At 39.2% G+C, this 25,746-nt stretch overlaps 1 protein-coding gene across 6 annotated transcripts in view; it reads right to left on the bottom strand.

Annotated features, from left to right (window-relative positions):
• Cntnap4 (contactin associated protein family member 4) overlaps positions 1-25,746 on the bottom strand; it is a 237,004-nt gene that overhangs the window by 145,150 nt on the left and 66,108 nt on the right. For 5 of the 6 annotated variants that reach the window (XM_076837934.2, XM_076837938.2, XM_076837940.2 and 2 more), the window contains exon 3: positions 21,590-21,783. In XM_076837934.2, coding sequence (XP_076694049.2) covers positions 21,590-21,783 — 194 coding nt within the window. The remainder of the gene's footprint in view (positions 1-21,589; positions 21,784-25,746) is intronic. The other variant, XM_076837935.2, reaches the window with a different exon arrangement.

Raw genomic sequence — 25,746 nt, 5'->3', positions numbered from 1 at the left:
GAGGTTCGAAGGTATAAAGAATGACTTGGGAAAGTCACAGCACAGTGAGAATGATAGAAGACTAAGTCCAGGGATGGTCAATAATCAGACAATGGTTAGCATTTAACTTAGAAGAAAGAAACTGAGTGCATGATGGGTCGTAACTTCTCCACAGTCTAAGGTGCACATATCGATGCTTGTGGTGTGGAGAAGCATCCTCTGTGTATAACTTCCTGAGCACACACTGACTCCATCCTTGGTAACTGCTGACATTACAGCCTTTAGAAATTTATGGGTGGCTCAAGTACACAGCATTCTGTTCAAGATATGCCCCATGGTTAAGAACACAGCCTTCAGCAGTTCAGCAGGAGAATTGCTTCTTACAAGTATATGGTTGATGAATGTTTTCCAGAAAGAAAAAAAAAATCCCCAATCACATTTAAAGCTATATTTTAGTCATCTTATTGTCGTACTTTGCTTGAGTCTATTGACATAATTGTAAGCATTTTAAAAATGGGAAAACGGAAAAATGCAAACACAAGACGCAGTTATCATTCCGCTTTACAGCAACACTGATTTAAAAGTAACCTTGGAGAAAAGCATGGAAACCTAGATTGCAATGTTGTTTTTGTCAATAATGCTGAGGTAGATTACATGATGAGAGGCCTAGATTTTATCAATACACGTAAGTCCTAATCCTGCATGCCCAAGCCAGAAACAGTAGGATTCCCTGGTCAAGAATAGGGATCTGTCCCCATCCTCTGCTCTGAATGATTCTCATATGAAGGTCTACAAACCTTTTCATTATCATATCATTTGAAATAAAACAAATTATAGTGTATGTCATCTAGTCCTAAATGCATGGACCATTTTGAACTCATTTATCAGCATAATATAACAGACTGCAACATCTTGAGATAATGCAATAGAGCTGAGTTTGATTTGATAAAATAAATTTCTCAAAAAAATGAATGGAACTGTCCTACATAAAATGTGAGTGAATGTCATTACATGAGGCAGACAAATAGACTCATAGCCAAGGACTTCACACCCTGAGGTCATCAAAATGCACACCATTATCTACAAGTTAAGCATATCTTTTAAAATCTGAACTTAAGCACAGAGAAATCCTTCACATGTCATTAACCCAAGCACAGAACAGGAGGCCAGAATATTACACATCTGTGAATCAATTTAGAAAAAAGATGAGAAGCATTGTCCTGGTCAGAACCAGCTAAGATCAGTCAGTAGTGATTGAAACTGATGTGTGCACGTAACTCCTAAATCAGAAGTAGAAAATAGGAAGTCACTCAGAAGACAGTGTCACAGCTTGGTTAATCACCAGTTCCATTGGGAGGAAAAAGCATGATTAATAGCTGCATCTCAGACAAATGATAAAACATCTCTTGAGTAATTAGGGTGTGACCCCGGCCGAAATACACAAAGCAGAGTGGCAATAATGAGACAAAATTGGAATATTTTGGAAGTGAGTCAGCTCAGCTCAGAAAGTAAAACCAATGCCAACTTCAAATCCCAAAGAACATTTAAATGAGAAAATGAATTTTACAAATTGAATTGTTAACAAAAGAGAAAAGTATGAATATAGTGATAATTAGCAGAGAAAAACTAACCTCTGGGCTGGAGAGGTAAGGTGAATTGTAAGAGTGGCTGTCAATCTCATTCTCTTTCAGGATGTGTGAACTTCCTGGGTTGTGGCCACAGCAACCGATCCCCTCAGTGTTCTTTTCTCCATTTCCCTCCTTGTTCTTGGAATTGGAGTGATTTATTAAGGCCCAGAGAATGGGGATCAGATTTAATTAGATCCCATAACACCCAAGAATAATTCAGAATGAAAGGTATGTTACAAGTACGGGTCTTAGAGTCCAGGTAACCTTAAAGTTCACATATAACCAGAGGCCCTGAGTTTACAGTTGATGAAACTGAGGTTCCATCAGATTTGAAGTTGTCAAAGTCACAGAGCAAATGAGTTGTAAAACTAGAGGTCAAACCAAAGCCCTGTGACCTTGAAAGCTCCTTGTACCGCACTCAGATGGCTCAGGTTCCTGGGATTGTGCAAACAGGCATCTGAAGCATCTGTTTCTTCTAGGAGGGGGATGGCTAGGCACACCTGTGCTCACCCCTACTGAGCACAGTATGTCTAGCCATCCTCCTCCCTCCTCTCCTGCATGAGGACAGACAGTGTGGAAGCACAAAATCACCAAGGAGCTGTGTCTTGTAGAGGAGCCTGAGGGACACCTTGAAAGCAGGGGCAGGATCAGCCTGGAACTGAGCAATGTCTTGTACACAGACTGTCCGCAGCAGACGGTGACACCAGTGGCACTCCTGTGCCCACATCCACTCAGGCCATCTATCTTTTTCCAAATCCAGGCCCTCCAAGCCCTTGCCTATTCTTCCACTGCTCTTCCTTCCTTCCAACACCTTTTACATCCATGAAGGGCATTTGGTTGGTTTTAATCAGAGGACTCCTGGAGTTTGGCCATCAAATGAAAACTTAAAGAGTTTGAGCTGTGGATCCAGGCAGCCTGGGTTGTCAATCCAGGCTCCACCAGTTACTGGTGGATGACCACAAGCAGTGTTAGCTACTGGAAACTTGGAGTTCATCTTCTGTAAGATGGAGGTAATGAAGGCAATACACACAGAAGACCTTGCATGGTGCTATGACCACAGTGAATCCTTCTCACCTGGAATCCAGGTGAACCCTCAGAGACCTCAAGTATAATCTGCTAACTCCTCCCATTGTTGTATTGCCTTGGAGTCAGTTAGCATTTTAATTGGTCTGTTGCCAATAACAGGTAATTTTTCTCTCCTCATCATGAAAATAAGTCAACAATCTCTCTCTCTCTCTCTCTCTCTCTCTCTCTCTCTCTCTCTCTCTCTCACACACACACACACACACACACACAAACATGACAGAGAAAACAATTTCTCCTCTGGTTTTATAAGTGTTCACTGGGCCCCCATGAGGCTCAGACGCTCTTTCACTTCCTTAACTCTCTGTTCAGTCTCCTAGTGGGTGACCCAGAACACACCCTAAACCTAAATGACTTTCACATAGCTCCTTTTTGACTTATCCCTGCCCACACCCTGGTCCTTAATCATTTCTTGTGATTATACCATCTTTGAAGTTGTAAATATTTATATGCTACTCTTCAATCTTAAATTACTAGATCTCTCTCTCTCTCTCTCTTACACACACATACACACACACACACACACACACTCTCTCTCTCTCTCTCTCTCTCTCTCTCTCTCTCTCTCTCTCTCTCTCCCTCCCTCTCTCTCTTACTCTTAATTGCTTTTCAGCCTATATTCTTCTTTTGATACCTTCTACTTTGTGGTGGTTATATTTATGTATCAATTTGGCTTAGACCATGATGCCCACACATTTAGTCCAACATTATTCTAGATGTTTCTGTGAAAGCATTTTTGATTTGAATGAGATTAACATTTAAATCGGTACACAATAAGTAAATCAAATTACACATCCATAGTGTGGATGGCTTCCTCTAATCAGTTGGAGGCCTTAATATAAAAAAACAAAAAAAACCCTGACCTCTCTGGAAAAAGGGAATTCTGCTGGCAGACCATATTTGCACTAGAACTGCAGCTCTTCCCCGGGCATCTAGCCTGCAGCCTATCGGGTAGATTTAGGACTTGCTAAGTTTCCACAATAGCATCATCCGATTCCTTTAAACAAATCCTCTCCCACCCCACCCACCACTGTATATACACACATCTGCTGGTTTTGTTCCTCTGGAGAACTTTGAGCAATGCAGTCTCCCATCATCCCCCACAGGCTCACACCTCACTGCCTTCCCTACACAGTGCTACTCTTCCCTTCCTCCAGACTCCTGCCAGCTCTATGTGTCCTCGTCCTAGCGTCCTCCCGCTATAGTATCCCTTTGGATCCAAACCCTGGGTCAGCTGAAGCACCTGTCCTCTCAGCACTTGCACGCCAGCAGTTGTACACAGCTGGAGGAAGCCTTGCTGTCCTGTGCACGAGTGTCCCTTGGTGGCCTCAGCCTGTGAGTACTGGCTCGGGGGTCTCCCTAGCAGGCTCTGTGCTCAGTAAATCTGTGACCTTTTTGCATATAAAGCATCCTTTTGACAGACTGAGGTTCAACCCCAGTTTTCCTTATTCTTCGTTCATACGAACACCTGTCTCCCTTCAAAACCAGGTGGATCTGATCCTCTTGTCCCACCCGATACCCTCAGAATCACTGTGCTGTTCACCCTTCTGCCCTCCTTCTCTGCATGGCTGACCTTCTGGGGGGGGGGGGGCATTTCCTCTCCTCCACCCCCCTCGTGTTTCCCTTCTACACAGCCGCAGTCAGGGAGGCCTCCACTGCTGCTTTAACCTCACTGCTGATAACCCCAGATCTTGTTGATTTTGCATGAATTGTGAAGTGTTCCAGGGGTTTTGTTTGTTTTGTGGGTTGTTTGTTTGGCGGGGAGGGTGCATTTAATTTTGTACAGGTTGGTTTTTTCTTTCTCTCTTTCCTCTCTTCCTTGCTTCCCCCCTCCTGCACCTCTCCCTCTCTTGGCCTGTCTTCCCTCCCTCTCTCCTCCTCTTTTGCAGTTAGTTTGCAGTTAGCAACCTCTCAGGGGTGTAATATCGCTCTGTTCCTCAGAGGAAGTGAATGCGACCTGCCCAAGACCACATATCTTGCAGGAGATGGAGCCTGCGCGTGCCAGCATCTGATCACAGATGGCCTTCCTGAACGGCCATCCATAGCCTTCCTTCTGTCCCCTCCCCTTTATGTGCTGGGGTTCCAGTTCTTTGAACTGGCCTCTCTCTGACCTTCCAACTATTCAAGTCTCTCTTGGCTCAGAACAGAAGTAGGCTCCTCACCTCCATAAAGTCCCAGCAAGCTCTCCTACAGAAAACCAAGCAGTGTACTGATGGCTTTTGCTACATTGGCCGCAGATGACCAGATCATCAAGTTTACTGTTTCCAACCCAGGAGCCTGGGGATGGTGAGATCCATGGAGGAGAGGAAGGGACAGGATGACTCATGTGGACTGGACTTTCTCTGGAGCAGAGGCAAGGGACAATCATATTCTATGGTTGAACATGCCAAGTTGCACAGGTTTCCCACATAAGTCTCCAATGGAAAATTCCATACAATGTCCAAGGTAGGATGAGACAGAAAAAAATATATGCATATATGCCTATTCAAATCACACAAAATGTAGTTCCTTGTTGGTGAACATTTATTTTTAATAAAATTTTCCCATAGCCAAATATATACTTTATTCAGCTCACACAGATTACATACTCAAAGGTTAAGGAGTTTTCAAACTACAAAGTAACAAAATGAGAATATTCATATGAAAATTCAACATTTATAGATGCGCATATCCAAAGGGTTTGAATTCACAGGAACAAGGAAACTGAAGAGACCAATTTCTTTTCAAGTTGGAGAAATTTCAATATTTACCTGTCATCTCTGACACAAAAATTTTTAAAGAGAGCACAAATATCACTTTGAACTTAATTAATTCATGTGTTTATTCTGATCTAAGGATTGAAAAATCTATTTCCAAAATGACATATTGAATTTTTTTGACCTTTTTTTATTTCAGGGTATAAAGACAGAACTGCTATTACCACCACAGCTTTGCAGCTCTTGGGCTAATCTACCCCAACTTTTCATAAACTTGCTAAAATAAATACAAAAGATTTTTTCCTCCTGAAACTGATATTCCCCAGCCTACCCCTGACTCATGATGACTCTGACATATTGTAATAAAGCTATTGCTCCCCGAGGATATCTTTTCATTGCTCCAGCAATTTTTCTCTTCTCTGTCTCTTATTGAAAAAGAATCCTATTATTAAGTACTTAAAATATTCAAGGCTCTAAAAGGGAGACAAGCTTTCAGTATGAGAGATTAATAATAACAATAAGAAATACAAAATGGAATTTCGGGGGTTCAAAACCAAATAAAAATTTCATTTGCACAATACAAGCCAAATACGATTTCTCCTGAGCAGCACCTCTCTGATTTACAGACAGGGCTCCACGGGCCATGTCTTAGGATTGTTGTTTCCTATTTTCTTGCTTTCATATTCACAGCTATTTCTGGACAAATGCCCTAACACTTGGATCTTTTCGAAACCACGGCTCTTCTAAATCACCCAAAGGATTATTCTTTGTAAATACTTCAGAAGGAAGGAAGATGCCGATAATAACAGGAAGAGATAACATTAAACAATGCTAACTTCGAGGCATGTTTCCCAAAGGCAGTTGGGAAAATGGATGATAAAGCCATAGAGTTTAAGACCCTGTTCCTATGACTGTGTTTCTTTTACATATTTATACAAAATATCAGATGGATGCCCTGGTCCAGTGCACACATAGATCTCTGCACTGGAAAGGAGCAGACACATCACCAGATTATTGCATTTTGGATTTCAAGTAATCAGAAGAGCATCACCTTACGATGTAATAGTATCATTCATGTCTATTCTAAACTGCTATAACAACTAGTGTGGAGTTTCTATCTCCCAGAATTCACAGCCTTGATTAATAAGTGAATATGCTTTTTAATAAAGACAGATACAGAGGATGCATTTTAACCAGCAGCATTTGGAAATTCACTTATATCAAGGGTGTATTTTGGAATGAAGGTCGACATACAGGTGGAGTGAAACAGAATGAAAAATAAAAGGATGAGTTTGAAATTCAGTTGATTAAGGTTACACAAACCGTGCACAATAATCCAGGGAGACTCCCTGGGAGTAACACTATCGAAGATGTCACTGGAAATAAATAAGACCCTAGAGGAAGTTTAGTGACTACTAGAAAAGTAATGGGAGGGGTTGGGGAGGGGAACTTGGTAAGCAAGTAACTTGATTGTGGTTAGAAGGCCCTGAGTTGGGAGGATTGAGTTGAAGCTGTTTTGACAAGTGCGTCTCAGAAAAAGAATGACAGTCACCTAGAAGGGAAGTATAGAAATACAAGGAACTTTGGTGTATGTCTTAGGAGCAGCAATTAAGCATCTGAGATTTTGAGTAGTCAGTAAGGAAACTGGATGAAATATGCCAGGTTTAGAGGTAGAGGGAGCCATCTGGTCTACCCGCCAAGCAAACCATTTCAATAAAATCCAGGTCCCTGCTGCTCTTTGCAGATGGAGCGCATGTCCCTGCTCCATCCCAGAAATGGCCACAGATGTGTACTAATCCACATATACACTCTTCCACCTGGTCCTCGGTGGAGAGCCCTGGCACACATCTGCAGAATGTGTGGTGAGGAGCAAAGCAATGTTAGTCTTCCCACACTGAAATTTTATGCTTCAAGCTACATGTTTTTTTTAATTATTTTTTTTTTTGTAGTTGTAGATGGACAGCATGTCTTTATTTTATTTGTTTATTTTTATCTGGTGCTGAGGATCGAACCCAGTGCCTCTCATGTGCAAGGCAAGCACTCTGCCACTGAGTTAAGCCCCAGCCCTACAGTACATGTTTTGATAAATACCAAAGGATTGACTTCATAATTTATTGAGGATAACCTCATTCTGCTTACTTAAAGTAGATTTTGTGTTAAAACATAACCCTAAACCAATGGTTCAATCCTCTTCCTGGATTCCCTTCTTACAGTGCACAAAAAAAGACTGTTCTTGCTAAATGAACTTTAGCAAGAGGGAAGAAAGCTAGAAGTAAAACTGCACGTGTGACTTTAGTTAGCAAGAATGTCGGTGGGAACTGAAGATCTTAAGTCCCCACTTTCAAATATTAAACTGCCTTCTCTATGGCTTGGTGGGGAAACACGCAGTTCTAAAGCTGAAGGTGAATGAGAGAGCTCTCTACGTCAGTACCTGGATTCTCCCTGCACCCTCATATATTGAACACATGCAGTGAAATGTCACACTGTGTCCCCAAAATTCATACAATTATATGTCAATTAAAAATTAAAATGTGCTAATACGTGTGTATGTGTGTGTGTATGTGAGGGAAGTTTCATGTTAACAAAAAGAAGAGGAGGAGGAGGAGGGAGGAGGAGGAGGAGGAGGAGGAGGAGGAGGAGGAGGAGGAGGAGGAGGAAGCAGCAGCTCACAGATATATGACTTCAGTAAATACCTTCTTGGGGCTTCCCTGGTCATTTTCCTGTTTCACTCAGAACCAGGCCCACCCCTTCCCTGCCCTGATGTGAGGTGGACTGAGTATGCCAGGCTGTGGTGCCAGGGGCCTTCCAGGTGAAAGGAGGGGAGGGCCAGGGTATCTCTCCCCACTCTTCCTCTGCCTCAGGCATCCCGGCTCCCTCAACCCCCTCCTGGACAGCACTTGCCAAGCTTCTAGTTCCAGCTGGATGATACCAGGAACTGGGCTCTGGAAAGGCCCCCTCCTCAGGATCCCTCCAGTTTAGGAGTCCTAGTAGCTTCCTGATGCTACTAAATTCTGAATTGACTCATCTCACATTTGCCTGCCCCTCTTTTCCATCGCCTGTGACCAATTTCCTATAATGACTTCCCAGTTTCAGATGCCCGAGGTAATTTCTGGTTCTCTGACTGGGCACTGATTCAGAGAACAATTTAGAACTAGAAGTAAGGTCTTCTTTTTTCCTACTCTGTCATAATATAGTCAAAGATTAGATGCCATGCTGTATGTATGAATATCTATAAATTTCCACCAAGATTCTAAACAATAATATATGGTACTTCATACTGATAACTTCCAAATGCTTCTAACTATCAATAAGTTACAGGATATTATCTTATGACAAGTAGGAGATCTCTTATTACCTACGTAATACTTAATTTTATGTGTCACTTTGGGCCAGCAGGAACCCAGAAAGCTGGTATAATCTGTGTTTCCAGAAGAGACTGGCATTTGCGTCTGCAGACAGAGATAAGCTCTGCTTGCCCACTGTGAGGAGGGATCATCTCACTCACCTAGAGACAGAGCAAAAAGACCCAGGGGTGGCAACTCCTCTCTCTCCTTGAACTTCAGCTTCCCTCTTCTGCCTGTGCACATTTGAGCTCCTGGTCCTCGGGCCTTCAGTCTCTGCCTGAATGACACCACTGGCTTCCCTGACTCTCCAGCTGGGAGACAACGGATTACAGCACTGTTTGGCCTCTATTAGGCCAATTCCCAATATTGATTTATAAGATCATACATATGTTAGAATCTTACATAAAATACTATTATACTTTAGATAATTCTGTTAACAAATAATAGGCATTATTTATTATATAATTTATATTATATGAAATGTTATAAATGATCTTGTTAATAAACAATAAACGGTATTATAAGACTAATGATTTCATATAGCAATAATAATCTTATCAATAAGATGATTATATAGAATCTTTTTGGCTCCGTTTTTCTGGAGCTGACTAATGCGATCTATTTTCCTTAACTATCCAATACTTTTCCTATCCATTCAACTCTATTATCCCTTGTTTCTCTCACCTGTAACTTGTATTATTCCTTTTGAAACCTTATATCAATCCAATCTTTGCCTATTCTTCCAATAAACACCCATATTTCTCCTATTGTCCCCCCAAGAGCCTTCCTCTTCACTCAAGATTCATATTTTATTATCAAATGACAGCTCACTTCAAATTTTTGCATCAGTTTTGGAATCTTCTCCGGAACACCTCATATCTTCTCACACCATCTCCTCTGATAGCCAGGCACTATTCCACTGTGAGGAGGTACAAGAATTTACTCAAGTCAATGAGCTAATGCTGGTGGATAGGACCAAGATTATTTTGTTATTATTTAATTTTATCCTGGGTTAACCAGTAGGGTTTGATGCAGTCGTTCAAAACAATTCAAAGAAAAGGCATTATATTAAATGCATAACTGTTATTTTGTTATTTGCACAATTTGGGAAATAATATCTCAAACAGTACCATAGTTTTAAATACTCTCATTTATTACAGTGTTGAGGAAGTGTCTAGAATAAGGAAGTGTCTAGAATAAATATACTTTTGTATATTTATGTGTCATTTTTTTCCTTTCTAAGAACTGCCCTCTTATATTTGCCTCTTTTAAAAAATAAATTAAAGCCTTATTTTTATCACTAATTTTAGACTGTCTTTTTTACTTGTGTCATACAAAATTTTCTGTGATAACAGAAATACCCTATTACAGCCTTAATATAGTAATCATGGATCTCACATAACTATTGAGTACTTCAAATCCATGAACTGAGAAACTTTGTTTATTATTTATTTAGTGCTAGGGATGGAACACTGGACCTCCCACATGCTAAGCACGTGCTTTACCTCTGAGCTACATCCCCAGATTAATTTTTAATTTTAATTCACTTTAATTATCTTAATTTAAATAACCCTATATGGCTAGTGACTACTGCATCTAATATTCCTTAAATGTTAAGGAAATTGAGCTTTTGTCATTGGAAGGATAGGGTTAACATTTGGTCTACAGCTTTTTCTCCCAGTCTTGGTCTTTAGCCAAATCCTTCTTGTGATATTGATTTAGGGAATGCACAGGAGCATCCTGGATCTAAGCTGATCAACATCCTGCTGATGTTTTATACTAAACTAAGAGTCTGTACCTGCTTGTCAAGTTTGTTGAGTAACCTGAAGTTTTCCATTGCTTTGCTACAAATGGGAGTCACCTGGGAATATTTTTTTAAATCCCAATACCTGGGTTCCCACCTCTAGACAATCTCCCCAGGCATCAAAATTTGAAAGTACAGTAAAATTTAGGAATCACTGACAAAACCTGGAATTAACAAGCAATCAGGGATTAATGAGATGCAACTACCCTGGAGAACAAAGTTGGCAAGTGTCCTTGATGAGTTAAGCCATGACCAAGGTAGAAGCCCAGGGATGGCCAGAGCTGATGGCTCTTCTCACCTGCGGTGGCCACACCCACCCAGTCTTGTCCCTTGTGACCATGTTTATCCTGACTGAAGCCAGTGGAACATTCACAAGCAATTCAGCATTGCTGGGCATCCATCATGCTGTGCTGTGTGTGTTGTGTGGTCACCTGTCCTAATCCTTTTGTAAATCTAAGTGAACTTGCAAATAAATGAAGCCTATTCCATCAGTCAGTGGGGATGTCAATCTTAACTCATGATCTGTTTTGAGTGAATGGAGGTGGGTATTGCTAGCACATAGACTAACAATATTTTCCAATCTATATTCTTTCTTTCATAGTCTTTTATGCAATTTTTCATGTGAATTTGTAAATATTATCTAATTTTTCTTTTTGTTTTTATTCCTCTGTGGAATCTTGGTTTAGTTCTCTCACTAATTATCAGAAAGGCCCATTCTAATATTGTATGTTTACCTTTACATTGCCCTATATTTTCTGTTAATACTTTCCTTCCATATCTGAATTGTTTTAAATATTCAATTAATCTAGAATCTATATTGATACAAAAAGCTTATTTATTTTCCTAAAGGGCTACAATTTGCTGAGGCCCATAATGACTAATATATTCTTATATATTTTCAATGCCACATCTACCATACGCAAATACTTTAAGTGTATTTGGACTTAGAATTAATGTTCTGCTTTTTCTTCCACTATGTTTTAATATAACAATATCAATATGTTTTAATTAAGAAATGCATATAACAAGTCAGGCCTGGAGGCACACACCTGTAATCCCAGGCTGAGGCAGGAGTACTGCAAGGTCAAGGCCAGCCTCAGCAATTTAGCAAGGCTCCTGAGCAACTTAGCAAGACCCTGTCTCAAAACAAAAAGCAAGTATGGCTATAGAGATAGCTCAGTGGTAAAGTGCCCTTGGGTTCAATCCCCAATACCAAAAAGAAAAACACATACACATAATATTTTCTTAAAATGTATATTCTCCTTACTACTATTCTTTTGCCAATTAGCTTACCCATTTTCTCACATATATTTCTTTCTGTATGAAATTTGAATGATCTCATTTTGGAGGTTAGATCAGGTAGAATGAGTAGCTTTATAAGTACTATCTTCTCTTCAAAAACAGATATGTTCTTGCATTTAATCAAGTTGTCTCTTATATTCGCTAGTAAAATTCTACGTATTTCTTTTTCATATCTTGTACATTCCTATTAAGTTTTTTCCTTGATATTTATTCAAGTTACTTCCTTGATGTTTTGTTGTTGTTCAATTAGAAGTGGAATATGTAGTCCTTTTATATTATCTACCTAGTTATTTATCTATAGGAAGACAAATTAGAGATTTAAAATTTTTTTTGTTAGGTACACTATTAAATTATTGCTTTTAAAATAACAATCAGATGATTCTCTTGGACCCTTAAAGAATATGATTATATCAATTCCAAATCTTAGCCTTTCCTTTGTAGCTTTATATATTTTTCTATCCTCTTCTAGAACTGAATTATGCTTGATAAGTTTGAAAATTCAGGATGGAAAACTAGGAGAGCAAGCCTACGGTTTAGTTTTGCCTGGTTCAAATATAACAATGAAGAAATACTTCAGAGGGACAGAATTGCTCCCAAGAAAGGCGACGCCAAATGTAGACTCCAGGGACTAGAGAATAGAAAACCCTGAAAGCAGGCATCTGAGACCTCCCATCACTGCCACAATAAGAGGGCATGGAGGAAAAGGGACAAGGCTGTTGTCACGGAGCTGTCACACAGTCGGATGGGAGAGAAACTCATAACGTGTTTTTAAAGCATGTTGCTCTCTGATCAATAATTTGAGGATGATCTTGATGAGGGTATACATTTGCAGGAGGCACCAAATCAGACCTCCTGCTATTTCTAATCTCTCCCTCCAAACAAGTTTCACTTTCCTCCCTAGAGACAGGTCAAGTTTAAGAACATAAAACAGTATCACCTACGTCTATCCTATATTGCTATGCATGTTTGCCTACAGCTCAAAGGAGTTCACAGGTATTTTCTTGTATATTATGTATCGATTTAAAGCCCTGACACAAATGTGTCCCGTAGAAGTTTATGAGAAGGGACTGATATGGCATGCGACAGAGGAGACACACTTGGTAGAGAAGGTGCTTAGCTAACTGTTCTGATTCATGGTGAATGACATATTAGAAACTCAAATGTCAGTATATGTTAACACATACCAGATATATGGTGTTCAAATATTTTCTCCCCTTCTGAAATATGTCTTTTCATTACATTAATTGCTTCCTTTGCTGTGCAGAAGGTTTTTAATGCAGTCCCACTTATCTCTATGTGTTTTTGTTGTTGGTGGTGGTGGTAGTGGGGTCTTTTGTTTGTTTGTTTGTTTTTGGATTTTTTTTGGGGGGGTGTTTTTGCTTTTAGTGTCATTTCCAGAAAAAAAGAAAAGAGAAATTCATGCATTACCAAGAGCAAGGTCATAAAATTTCCCCCTGTATTTTCTTTTAACTATTTTCATAGTTATAGATCCTCATGTGTAAGTCTTTAATTCATTTCAACTTGACTTGGGTAGATGGTGCAAGGTGAGGGCCCAATTTCATCATTTTGCATATGGGTATCCACTTTCCAATTTCCCCATCACATGTTCTTGACAACCTTGTGAGGGATCAGCTGACCATATATGGGTGGGTTCACTCCTGGGACCCATTCTATTCCACTGGTCTGATTTAACACCAGTAGAATACTATTTTCATTACTGGAGCTTTGTGATATGTTTTGAAATCAGTATATGTGATGCCTCACTTTTGTTCTTAAAATCGTTTTTGTTGATCAGGGTCCTTTGACTTCAAATTTCAGGGTTTATTCCTACTTCTTTAAAAATTATGCATTTGGGAGACTGATACAGATTATTTTGAATCTATGATTGCTTTGGGTAGTATGGACATTTTAATAATACTAAAAATTTTAATACATGAACACAGAAAAATATTTCTATTTATTAATTTGTATTCATTAAATTCTATTCATTAATTTTTTTAGCAATATTTTGTAGCTCTCTGTATATAGCTCTTGGTTAAATTTATCTCAAAGCATTTTATTCTTTTTGATACTATTATAAATGAGATTTTTAAAATTCCTTCTTGGAACAGGAAGAGAGAGAAAGAGAAAAGAGAAAGTACTGAAAATTGAACTGGAGCAAATTTTATTCCATGCTTTTATAATCATGTCAAAATGAACCCTAATATTATTTATAACTAAAAGAAACTAATAAAAATAGATTAAAAAATCCCTTCTTGAATAAAGCTCATCATTGGTATATGGAAACGAAATACATAACAAAAATAAAACAAACATATAAAGCATTTTTTCAATAGCAAAAAGAGCCAACAGGCATATGAAAAGGTGCTCAACAACATTGATCATCAGGGAAACACAAGCCAAAACCAAAAAAAAAAAATCAACTCACACCAGTTAAGCTGTCTACTGGAACCCTCATACACTGTTAAGTTTTTTAATTAGCAAAAGCCAGGCACAGTGGCGCATGCCTGTAACCCCAGCAAGCTTGGGAGGCTGAGACAGGAGGATCACAGGTTCAAAGCCAGCCTCAGCAAGAGTGAGGTACTAAGCAACTCAGTGAGACGCTGTCTCTAAATAAATACAAAATAGGGCTGTTTGGACATGGCTTAGTGGTCAAGTGCCCCGGAGTTCCATCCCCAGTCCCAAAAAGAAAAAAAAAAAATAGCAAGAGCAATTACAGAAAACAGTACACAGTATGCAAGTTTCTCAAAAAATCTGAAATACCATGTGATCCAGCAATCCTACTCACTGGTATTTATCCCCAAAATAAATACTGAAATCAGGATCTCAAAGAGATATTTACACTGCCACATTGATTGCAGCAATATTCACAATAGTCAAGACATGGAAACAACACTTAACGGCTCATACACAAATGAACAAAGAAAATGCGAGACAGACAGACACACACACACACACACACACACACACACACACACTATGGAATGTGATTCAGCCTCTAAAAAGGAAGGAAACTGAACCAATAAGGGACACCATGGATGAACCTTGAGGAGTTTATTTTAAGTGAAATAAGCCAACCAGAGAAGGACAAATACACATGACCCTACTTACATGAGGAATCTAAAATTGTCAAGCTCACATAAGCACAGAGTCGACTGCTAGAGGGACAGTAAAACACAGGGTCACCTTTCAACATGTATCATATTTTAGCTACGCAGGGGATTGAGTCCTAGAGAACCACACACAATATCATGCCTAGAATTAACACTATTGTCTTATACGCTTAAAATTTTGTTAAGAGGCTATATTTCTTTTTAAGTGTTCTTACCTCAATTTTTTTAATGCAGTCCTTCTTTTTTTTTTTTTTTTTTTTTTTTTTTGGAGTGGGGGCAGTACTAGGGATTGAACCCAGGGGTGCTTAACCATTGAGCCACATCCCCAGCCCTTTTTATTTTATTATTTTTTAATTTTGAAACAGGGTCTCACTAGGTTACTTACAGCCGTGCTAAGTTGCTGAGGCTGGATTCGAATCTGCAATTCTCCAGCCTCAGCCTCCAGAACTGCTAGGATTTCAGGCGTGTACCACCGCACTCAGCTAAAATGCAGTCATCTTTTAATCATGCATTACAAGTTAATCGTTTTCAAAGGGTGGAGAACTCATAGTTAAACAAATATAAACAGGAAAATTCCTGAGGATAGAAGCTAATAATGTAGACTTTGATGAAAAATATCTTTGGGGGATTAGTGTCTTGAAAGGCAGAAGCAGCGTAAGGTACTCCCTAGGCACTGGCCAAGTTCTGCATTAAGCTTGACAATTTGACATGTTGACATACATGGCATTCGTACCGTTGTACTTTATATCACCGCAGATGTTTTTGTAGGCTTAGGTCACTAGAATAAGGGCTCAACATGAAGAGAGCTAGGAAAAATGCCACCTATGAGGAGGGGGAATCCACCTCCCTTACTGCAAATCTCCCTTACAGATCTGTCTTCCCAGTTTTCCACTTAACTCCCTGGATATTTGGTTATTTGACTTAAAACAAATGCATGCTAAAAATCTGCAGGTAGTGCTTACATCTTGTCTGGCTTACAGAGTTGACAACTCACTCATTCTCAGTGATAACACTGACCTGAATATTTGGTGACAGGTGGTACTTCTATCTAATTGACTACACTATGTCACAAGGTCTCCAAGTTTTTCGCCAGCCAAACCCAGAACCATGACATTAGACACTTTGGGTCAAAAAAAAAAAAAAAAAAAAAAGAAAAAGAAAGAAACAAAGAGGTACTCAGAAATGCAATACAAGCTTTCATTTGGGGGAAAAAAACAGATACAATTGAAATTCATCAAAAATAAAGCGTTGTTGTGTTTAACAATCTCGTTTTCACTTAAATAAGTTATAAGGTTGGCGTCTCCCCATTCCTTGCCTTTCTAGTCTATGGGATAAAAGAGCCTTGTGTGTTTATCAGAGAGAATCAGGAGAATTTGGCTGTAAAGTTCTTGCACATGTCGATCTACTTAAAATAATTTCTTCTAAGATGTTGGCTTCACGATATTTCAAGCAATTGTTCTTAAATGAGCGAAAATTACCTTACATTTACTTTTCCAATCACTTACAATAAACTGGCTCAAAAGAGTCTTTTCATCTTAGATGTTGAGGGATTTTTATTTTGTCTTCACTTTCAGAGGAACAATTTTAGTGGCTCTCATTTTCTAAATTTTCATACAATATTTATTCACCATCCAGCAAAGCACTTTGTATAAATTACATTTTATGAACTTTAGGCTATAAATTTTATTCTGAAGAAAAGTCTTAATGTATTTTTTTTAATATCATACACCTATGATTCACATTTCCATTAAGTGGTCTGCATAGATAATAAATAAAATACTTTTAAAGATTATTTTTAAGAAGCAGTAGAGCATTTTATTAATCCTTTCAGGTACATATATGGCATTGTCCTCTCTGGTGCCTGACGTCAGATGGAATGAGATGAAGGGTCCTTATCACGGTCCTCCTGCCAAGTTCATTGTTTCTATGCTGACAACACATACTCTTCACATACTCTTTCTCTATCAGATAGTCGTAAAATGCCTGATGTGTTTCCTAACTCTCTTTTATAGATTTACTTGGATAGTCTGAAGCGGACTGTGACACTCTTAAAGGAAATTGGCATGTTTTGTATAATTGGTATAATATCTAGAAAAACTGGGCAAATACAAGTTAGGAAATACGTATTTGTAAAACATGACTAAGGGTTATGTCCCTCTTTATGTACATCAAGATTGTTCTTTGAGTTAAAAAATAATAAGTCAAATGGAAGTGATCTGTGTTCTTCCAGGTCAAAAGTCAAGACCCCAGAAATAATTTGCCATGTGTCATTTTTCCTGTGTTGGCAACTACAGAATCACAGAGAGGGAGCTTCCCACAGAGTGAGCCCAGAATGACTATGGAATAGATTAGACCTCTGTTCCCACCTGGGATGAACAGGACATAAATACAAATATATAAACATAAATATATATACACACACATATATATGAGCACAAATATAGAAATATGTAACAGGAAATATATCTACAAATATATAAATAAAATATTTATATACAAATATATGTATTTACACAAATATATAGAGAGAGTATGGGTATGATTTAGAGATTTGGGGGTTGTTTTATCAGTTCCACAACCTCACTTACACTAGGGGTTGGTCATGGTACCTGCAGCACTACCTTAATTTTGATCTTGATGTTCAAAGATATTCCTTGGCTTTCTTTATCATATCAAATATCATCATGCAGTCCTTCTCAAACCCAATGGACCAGGAGTCTCATTGGTTATCACACAGGAAACTGTATCTTTAGGTATCTCCTGAACCCATGGTTTTGGTCACACTTCTCCAGCTTTGTGAAATACTTTCCTTAATCCTTCCAAAACTGTAAATCATCATGTTTTCCTCAAGATCTACTTCTTTGACAAATTCATTCTATTCCACCCTCTCTCCATATTCTGTACATTACCAAAACTTTAGGAGTCCACATTTAATTTTTGCATATTCTTATAGTAACAAAAATGGCAAGATATTGGCACCAAAACAGACATGAGGACCAATGGAACAGAAGAGAGGACACAAGAGACACACCCACATAAAATACTTTTCTCTCATCCTAGACAAAGGTGACATGAACGTACATTGGAGAAAAGATAGCCTCTTTTCTGGGAAAACTGGAAATTCATATGTAACCAAATGAAATTAAACCCCTATTTCTCACCCTGCACAAAACTGAACCCTAAGTAGATCAAAGACCTAGGCATTAGACCAGAGACCCTGCATTTACCAGATGAAAAAGTAGGCCCAACTCTAAAGCAAAAGAAGTAAAATAAAGAATCAATAAATGGGATGGATTCAAACTAAAAAGCTTCTTCTTAGCAAATGAAGCAATCAACAACATGAAAAGAGAGTTTACAGAATGGGAGAAAATATTCACCACCAGTACTTCAGATAAGGCATTAATTTCCAGGATATACAAAGAGCTCAAAAAACTTACTATAAATAACTTAATCAATAAATGGGCAAAGGAACTGCACAAACACTTCAGAGAAGAAGAAAAACGAAAGGTCAAATAATGTATGAAAAAAATGTTCAATATCACTAACAATTAGAGAAATGCAAATTAAAACTACACTGAGATTCCATCTCACTCCAATCAGAATGGCAATTATCAAGAATACAAGCAACAATAAATGTTTAGGGAGAAAGGTACTCTCATATATTGTTCGTGGACTGCAAATTGGGGCAACCACTCTGGAAAGCAGTAGGAGATTCCTTAGAAAACTTGGAATGGAACTATCATTTGACCCAGTTATCCAATTCCTAGGTCTATGTAGCCACATCCATGTTTATAGCAGCTCAACTCTCAATAGCCAAGCTATGAAAACAACCCAGGTGCCCTTCAATGGATGAATTGATAAAGAAAATGTGAGATATATATATATATATATATATACACACACACACACACACACACACACACACACACATTCACACACACATATACACACATTCACACACACACATACACACACACACACACACACACACACACACACAATGTGATATTATTCTCCCATAAAGAAGAATGAAATTATGGCATTTGCCAGTAAATAGATGGAACTGGAGGATATGCTAAGTGAAATAAGCCAATTCCAAAAACCCAAAAGGCCAACTGTTCTGTCTGATTTGTGGATGCTAACCCAAAACAAGGAAGGTTGGGGACAGGAATGATAGAAATCCATTGGATTAGACAAAGGGAAATGAAGGGAAGGGAGGGTGGAGGAGAATAATAAAGACCGTAGAATCAATCAGTCGTAACTTTCCTAGTCTTGTGTTTGTATACATGACCAGGGTAACTCCACATCATGGACAACCACAGAGTGGGATCCTAAATAGAATAAAAGTTATACTCTATGTATGTATAATCTGCCAAAATATATCCATCATCACGTAAAACTAAAAAGAATTTTTTTTTACAAAATGAAGGTATAATTTTAACTGAAAAAAAAATATTTGCAAGCTCTTCTCCATATTTCTCTGCTTTGTTCTTGTGTGCCTTATCTCTTCTGTGGAATTCACATGAATTCTTTCACAGAAAGTCGTACAAAGATAGACATAGATTAGGAGAGCAACATCTTTAGCTCTATTCCTTCATTTATTGTTCTTTCACTAATTTACTGAAATAAAAGCATCATGTACCACCCTAGATGTTGGGTGACAGAAATGCTATTGTAGATGAGAAGGGGGGGAGACGACCCCATAAAAAAGTACAAAATGCATAAGTGAAAGAAAACCACCATCATCCTAACACTATCGAACCAGTACAACACACACACACACACACACACACACACACACAGGAAGAGCTGATAGGGGCCAAAGGGTGTCAGTGTAGATAGGGTACGAGTGTCCTGTAAGAAAGCACGCTTCATTTAGCCATTCATTCATTCACTCATTCATTTCCTTATTCATTCATTCCACATTTAGTATTTGTCTGCAACATGCCAGGCACGGGTACACTTTGGGGATGCTAAAATGATAGTAGGGAGATATAGTCTTTATTTACAGGAAACTCACACTCAAGAAAGGACAATAATGAATAAACCAACAAATCACAGCATGGTCTAAGAAACAGTGTCACCTGAACAGCATGGGAGAGAAGACACGCCTTTGCTTTCTTTGGTGTGGATTAGTAAGGACATCACTCATGCCACTATTTTACCCCGAACCCCTCATATTTAATAAAGTAAAACAAAACAACAACAAAAAAAAGACAATGGCAAAACCTAGGCTTGGCTGTCCTCAGCCTGACAAACAGAAACACATTCATTTTTGTGGTCGATCTCTCGATTTAAGAAAATCAAAACCATACCTTTTAATTAACACAGCAAAATATTAGCAGGCAATAGCCACTACTCATCCAGTTGAAAAATCCAATGCTTAATTTAGAAAAAGAGTAAAAGATAACCCAGACACCTAGTTAAAATAAATACCTCATTAAGCGTTCATTGTTATTGGCTCATAATTACTGTTTATTTTATCCCTAGTTTGAATGGTGCCTCATGGAATTAAGTCGACCGTAATATTCAGTTGTTTTGGGGGGGGGGGTATTTTTTTTTCAGTCTTATACACAGCTTCAACCTTCTCTGGATTTTAAAGCAGCTCTTCTTAAAGATGCTTATAAGAAACTTCTACCGGCCCACTATTCTCTCCAGAGAAAGGAGTACGGCTACCTCTTCTCAGTTTAATCTACATCAATAAACATGGACTGAATGGCCACCAAGAGCTTTTGAGATACAAAGGTGAGTAAATCGCAGTCCATTTCTTCAATGAGTTTATAATGTCTAACAGAGTTCCAGGAAGTTTCAAAAAAGAGGCAACTGACAGGTCAAAGAAAATTATCATTATGTGCCCAAATAGGCTTCCAAATTATCTGCGTGCTAAGAATAATGCTTCATTAAGTTACTCATTTTCTCTGGTTCCAGCAGCTCAGCCAGAGGGGGAAAATAGTTCTTTGATTGCAGTGTGTTGTCACTGGCCCACATGGATCCAAACAAATGTTTTCTCCTACACTAAGAATTCCTCCCTGTGTTATCAAGCAGCCTCCCTCTTCCTCTTCTATCAGGTGAGATGTACAATCAGCGGATTAGGAGAACCTCCTACTTGGTCATAACCTGCCTCTTACAGAGGGGGCGCCCCAGGCACTCTCTCTACATAGCACTTGGCGTTTGAGACCACAGACAGGTTCAGGTGTAAATCCTATCTGTGTGCACATATAACTCCACACACAAGCTTTCACATTCTAGACAGACTGCGTTACAGAGATCTTCGAGCTATCAGAGATAAATTCCTTTTGACTTATTTTAAATAAATACAATGAAAAAATGGCATTGAACAAAATTTGGTTTTGTACAAGTTTTGTTTATATCTTAGGATTTCACCCTATTAAAGGGACTCTCAGGACTTGTTTTTAATTTCTGAGGACCCTGTGAAATGAATTTACCTTTCGTATTGCCATAAATTTGCCATGAATTTTATGAGAAGATAAATATTGGCCCTATTTTCTCTTAAAAACACTTTCAAAGCAATTCTGAAGATTCTGTATGTATTTAACTTAAGAGATGGACAACGCAGCAGCTGCAGCTATGACCACACCTCTTTCCCGGGGAGACCGTGACTTTTATTTAAGAAACATACCCACATGCTGTCTTCCTGTCGGTACTGTTTCCAGTTCCTGCCACTGTCGCTGAACATCAGGAGGTAGCTGGTCACCCAGTTGGAGCTCCCATATCCCCCTTGGGTAGCCACAGAGGTAATCTCCATTCTCTCTCCAAGGTCGATCTGCAACCACTGGTATTTGTTGGACACAAGTGGAGACCACCCACCGGCTCCTTTAGTGAACACAGAAACAGGAGAAATTGGGAAAGAAGAATTAGTTAAAATGAGTGGAAATATCAACAAGACTGTATTCTTCTATGGAACTTAGGAAAGTCAAACTTCCAGGATATGAAACTTCTTATAACTGCAGAAAAATATCAGAAATCCAGAATTTAGTGTACATGGATGAAGTCCATGTTGGTCATGTTCATTCCCACTTTCTGTGGAAAATTCTGATTCTTGCTGAACATTTTAGGTGCCTCATTGGAAAGAAGAACATGCAGGTCAACACTTGGCGCAAGCTTATTGCCGACACATATGAGTGGGTACTGTTTGACCATCCATTCACTCAGGGATGGCTATAAAGGAAAGCCTAGACCTGGAGGAACTAGAAAACTACCTTTGGTCATGTTTAGACTTTTTAAACAGGAAATAAATTTCATTGTTAAACTTTGGTAGACAATAGCCAAAGAACAGTCCTGCTCTTAGGGGTGTCTCCTGGGAAGGACAGACACTGAGAGGCACATGGAAAGCACAGCATGAAAACACTAATGGTGAGATGACGTGCAAGGAGGGATAACACCAAAGAAGATGAATATCTGTATACAGCAGTGGCTGGCGTTGGCTTGCAACCCTGTGTGATTGTTAAATTTTCTATTTTGAAAGCCAGTTGTTAAACATGACCATCTCTGCAGTTGCTACTGGTGGTGGTACTTAAAGCAAGGGAATGGGCAACTCTACAAATAAGCATCCACCCAAGGAGTTTACCAACACACCACCACCCCATCTGGGAAAGAGAAGTGCTGTGTGAAGGAGTGGCAGGAAGGAGAACCAGAGAGAAGTCTCTAAGCAAGTTGAGCTTCAGCACTCAGAAGTGAAAGACAGGAGTTTGATGTATACAAAAGGAGGTTTGGGTAGAGCAGAATGGATTATACTCTTTTTTTCCCCCAATACATTATAGCTGTGACTCCTGTCTGTCTTCTTAAGATGATTCATTTTTCCAGTTTAATATAGTAATTTGGGAAATTACTTTGGGAGTTTATTTTTTAAAAAACTGACATTGATGATTATGTAAGTAATATATAACCATCACAAAACTCATGAAGTAGGACCTGACACATTCTGGAATCCATATTTATCTGATATTCAATTCCTATTAAAATGCAGTATCTATTACATAACATCACAAATGGGAATATTAGTATGTTTTCTTTTCCCTACTCTTTTGCCACTCACCAAGAGGCCCCGGTAATAAGGTCTGAAACTTTCAGTAGAGATTACTATTAGTTTACATGCAATTTTATATGAGCATTATTTTTGACATCTGTGACCTATTTTATGAAACCTTGAGTACAGCCCTAATTCAAAGAGACCCAGTAAATGTTTCCCATGATGGTGGAGGCATGCAACTCTGTAAGACTCAAAAGGACACATCTGTGTTGACAACTATCTCATAAGTTTTTTAAAGAGTCTTTTGATGGTGGAAAGCAACACAGTGACTCTCTGATAAATGAAAGGAAAGGTAGAACACTTTGCTACTTGCAACTCCAAACAAGAGAAGGCTTCCAGGCAGGGTCACAAGGGGTTACAACCAGGGGACAGGATAATAATAGGTTGAAGTTATAAGAAGCAGCTTATTACAGGAGGTAGGGTGAGGTTAGCCAGGCTTTGCAGGCTTTTTGTGGACTGGATAATTCGAATAATTGCTCTAGGAAACTCTAGGACATAGGGGCTACCTCTAGTTTTCTGCCCCTACCTTTGGTGTGATAAGGGCTGATGCATAGTGACCCCACATGGTGACTGACCAGTTTAGGAAGTGGTTGAGGTATAGCTATAATCAACTCCTCAAGAGGAACTGACCAGAATTCTAAAAACATCTTCTACGGGTGCCACCCCACTAACTTCTGCTTGCATTAGGGTACAATTCCCAATATCACTTACACCACTCCCTTTAGAACTACTCTTTCAGATTTTCTTCTTTCTTAAAGCAAATCATTATCCAAAAATGTCTTCTACTCCACACACAGAGCTCTCCCTCTTTTTGAGATCCAGAATATTTATGCACATTGCAAAATTTCTGTTAGCAAATTTTTACTTTTAATTTCCTCTGTCTTTTCAGAACCTTGGGTGACCTCGATGAAGTTCTCTTGGTCACCAATACCTTCTACCTTGTTTAGGTTAACAAGTAGAATGTTCTCACGTATTAGGCAGGAGAGCTTACTGGGTAGTCAAGGACACTAACTGAATTTAGGTGTGTTGGTGCTGTTTGTTTGGCACTGCTACCTGCAGTCCATGAGGGCTACGGCTCAGTCCTGCAGACTACTATCTACATGGTAGTCATCCCTGAAGGCTCTGAAATGCACCTTAAATAGTGCCCTGCCACAGGCAGGGAGTTCCTGAACCTTCCGTGGGAACTGACCCATAGCATTATTTTAAAATCTGAGTCAATGTGTCTTCCACTCTTCATTTCTTGGGCTACAATGAAACAACATCCATCCTCCTGCACTTAATTACTACAGTAGAACTTAGTATTTGTGCAGCATGTGAGTATATTGTGTCAGACACTCTGGGAAGCACTGTTATTTAATTTTCAAAGCAACCTTTTTCATAGAAGATGAGTCAGTTACAGAGCTTGAACATCTTGTCCTTGCCTACAGAACAGGCAAGAGGTACAGGGCTCTTAACAAGGACACAACAGCACCTGGTATATTTTCATGATGGGTAAGCAGGGACTGGTAGTTCCCTGTAGCTATAGAAAAGACAGTACTGAGGGGAATAAGGCACTCTTAGGGTTTGGCTACTGGTCAGCCTCCCTCCCTCTGGTGAACATGTCTGGACCACGTCTTCGAAGTGCAGGCAATGATGGGAGTGGCGAGTGAAGAAATATTTCCTTCCATTGGTCTACCCAACCATACTATTTCACCCCATGGCACATCAAAAGCCTCAAAGTTGAAAGTCTTCTGGGATCTGATGTTAACCAAGCATCCTTGGTCCACTTATTGCTACCACTGTATATCTCTCTGAATTTTTATCCTTTTTTATCGAGAGAAGTTAAGAAAGTGCCCCCAGACAGCTATTGACTTTACTTGAAAGTTTTACATTTGAAATTTTATCTATAGCATCCTATGCCTCTGAGAAAAATGCCAATTATTTTGCTTCTTGCTCTTTGCAGTTAATTTTAATGATCTAAAATCAGTAATGAGGTTGTTTTGTTTTTTTTTTTTTAAATCTGGAATTTCACAGTATTTCTCTGACATTTCAGCACACACACCTTTACAGACCAGTATTTAAAACGCAAACATGAGAGAAGCACAGTCAGGAAGAAAGAATCAGCATGATTCTAGTGGGTTAAAATTGGATCATCGATTCTCATCAGGAGAAAGTGGAGTCCCTCACTGACCGCTCCCTCTTCCCTGCGTTCCTCACAGTTCCAAAGGCACTGGCCCACTTGAAACATTTGCAGTTAATTGACCTTGAACATTTCAATTTCTTACCTGTGGTGAAAAGGTACAACTGGTATGCAAATTAAGCTATGTCATTAACAAGGTACACTGATAAAGTAATGGAAATTCAGAAGCTCCTAGGCTTTACCAACCAATTTCAGCAGGATAAGACGGCCACAGGGAATCCAAAGATTGCTGAGGGGTTTTAAGCTGTGTGGCTCTGCAGATGTACATGCTCTAAGGGCATGATAGAGTGTGCTTGCTCTAATTTCAAGACAAACGTTGAAGAGCCATATGGAAAGGGCGAGATAGATAGGTCATGGGTCTTGGCAGACTTTTGGTAGGCCAGGTTATGATGGCAGGAAGGAACAACTGTGGCATAGGGTGCAAACACAACCACAGCTGGGGTGACCCTCCACTGGTGGCATGGCCATGGCCACCGATCCTGGCTTCTGGAGACTATACAATTTACACATTTAACTTTCTTCATGGAGAAAGGGATGCCAACTCCAACTCCAGCAAATTGAAAACTCT

Source organism: Callospermophilus lateralis, chromosome 18, assembly GCF_048772815.1.
Source record: "Callospermophilus lateralis isolate mCalLat2 chromosome 18, mCalLat2.hap1, whole genome shotgun sequence".
Taxonomy (NCBI): Eukaryota; Metazoa; Chordata; class Mammalia; order Rodentia; family Sciuridae; genus Callospermophilus; species Callospermophilus lateralis.
Note: the sequence above shows the minus strand (reverse complement) of the source record. Positions and strands in the feature narration are given on the sequence as shown.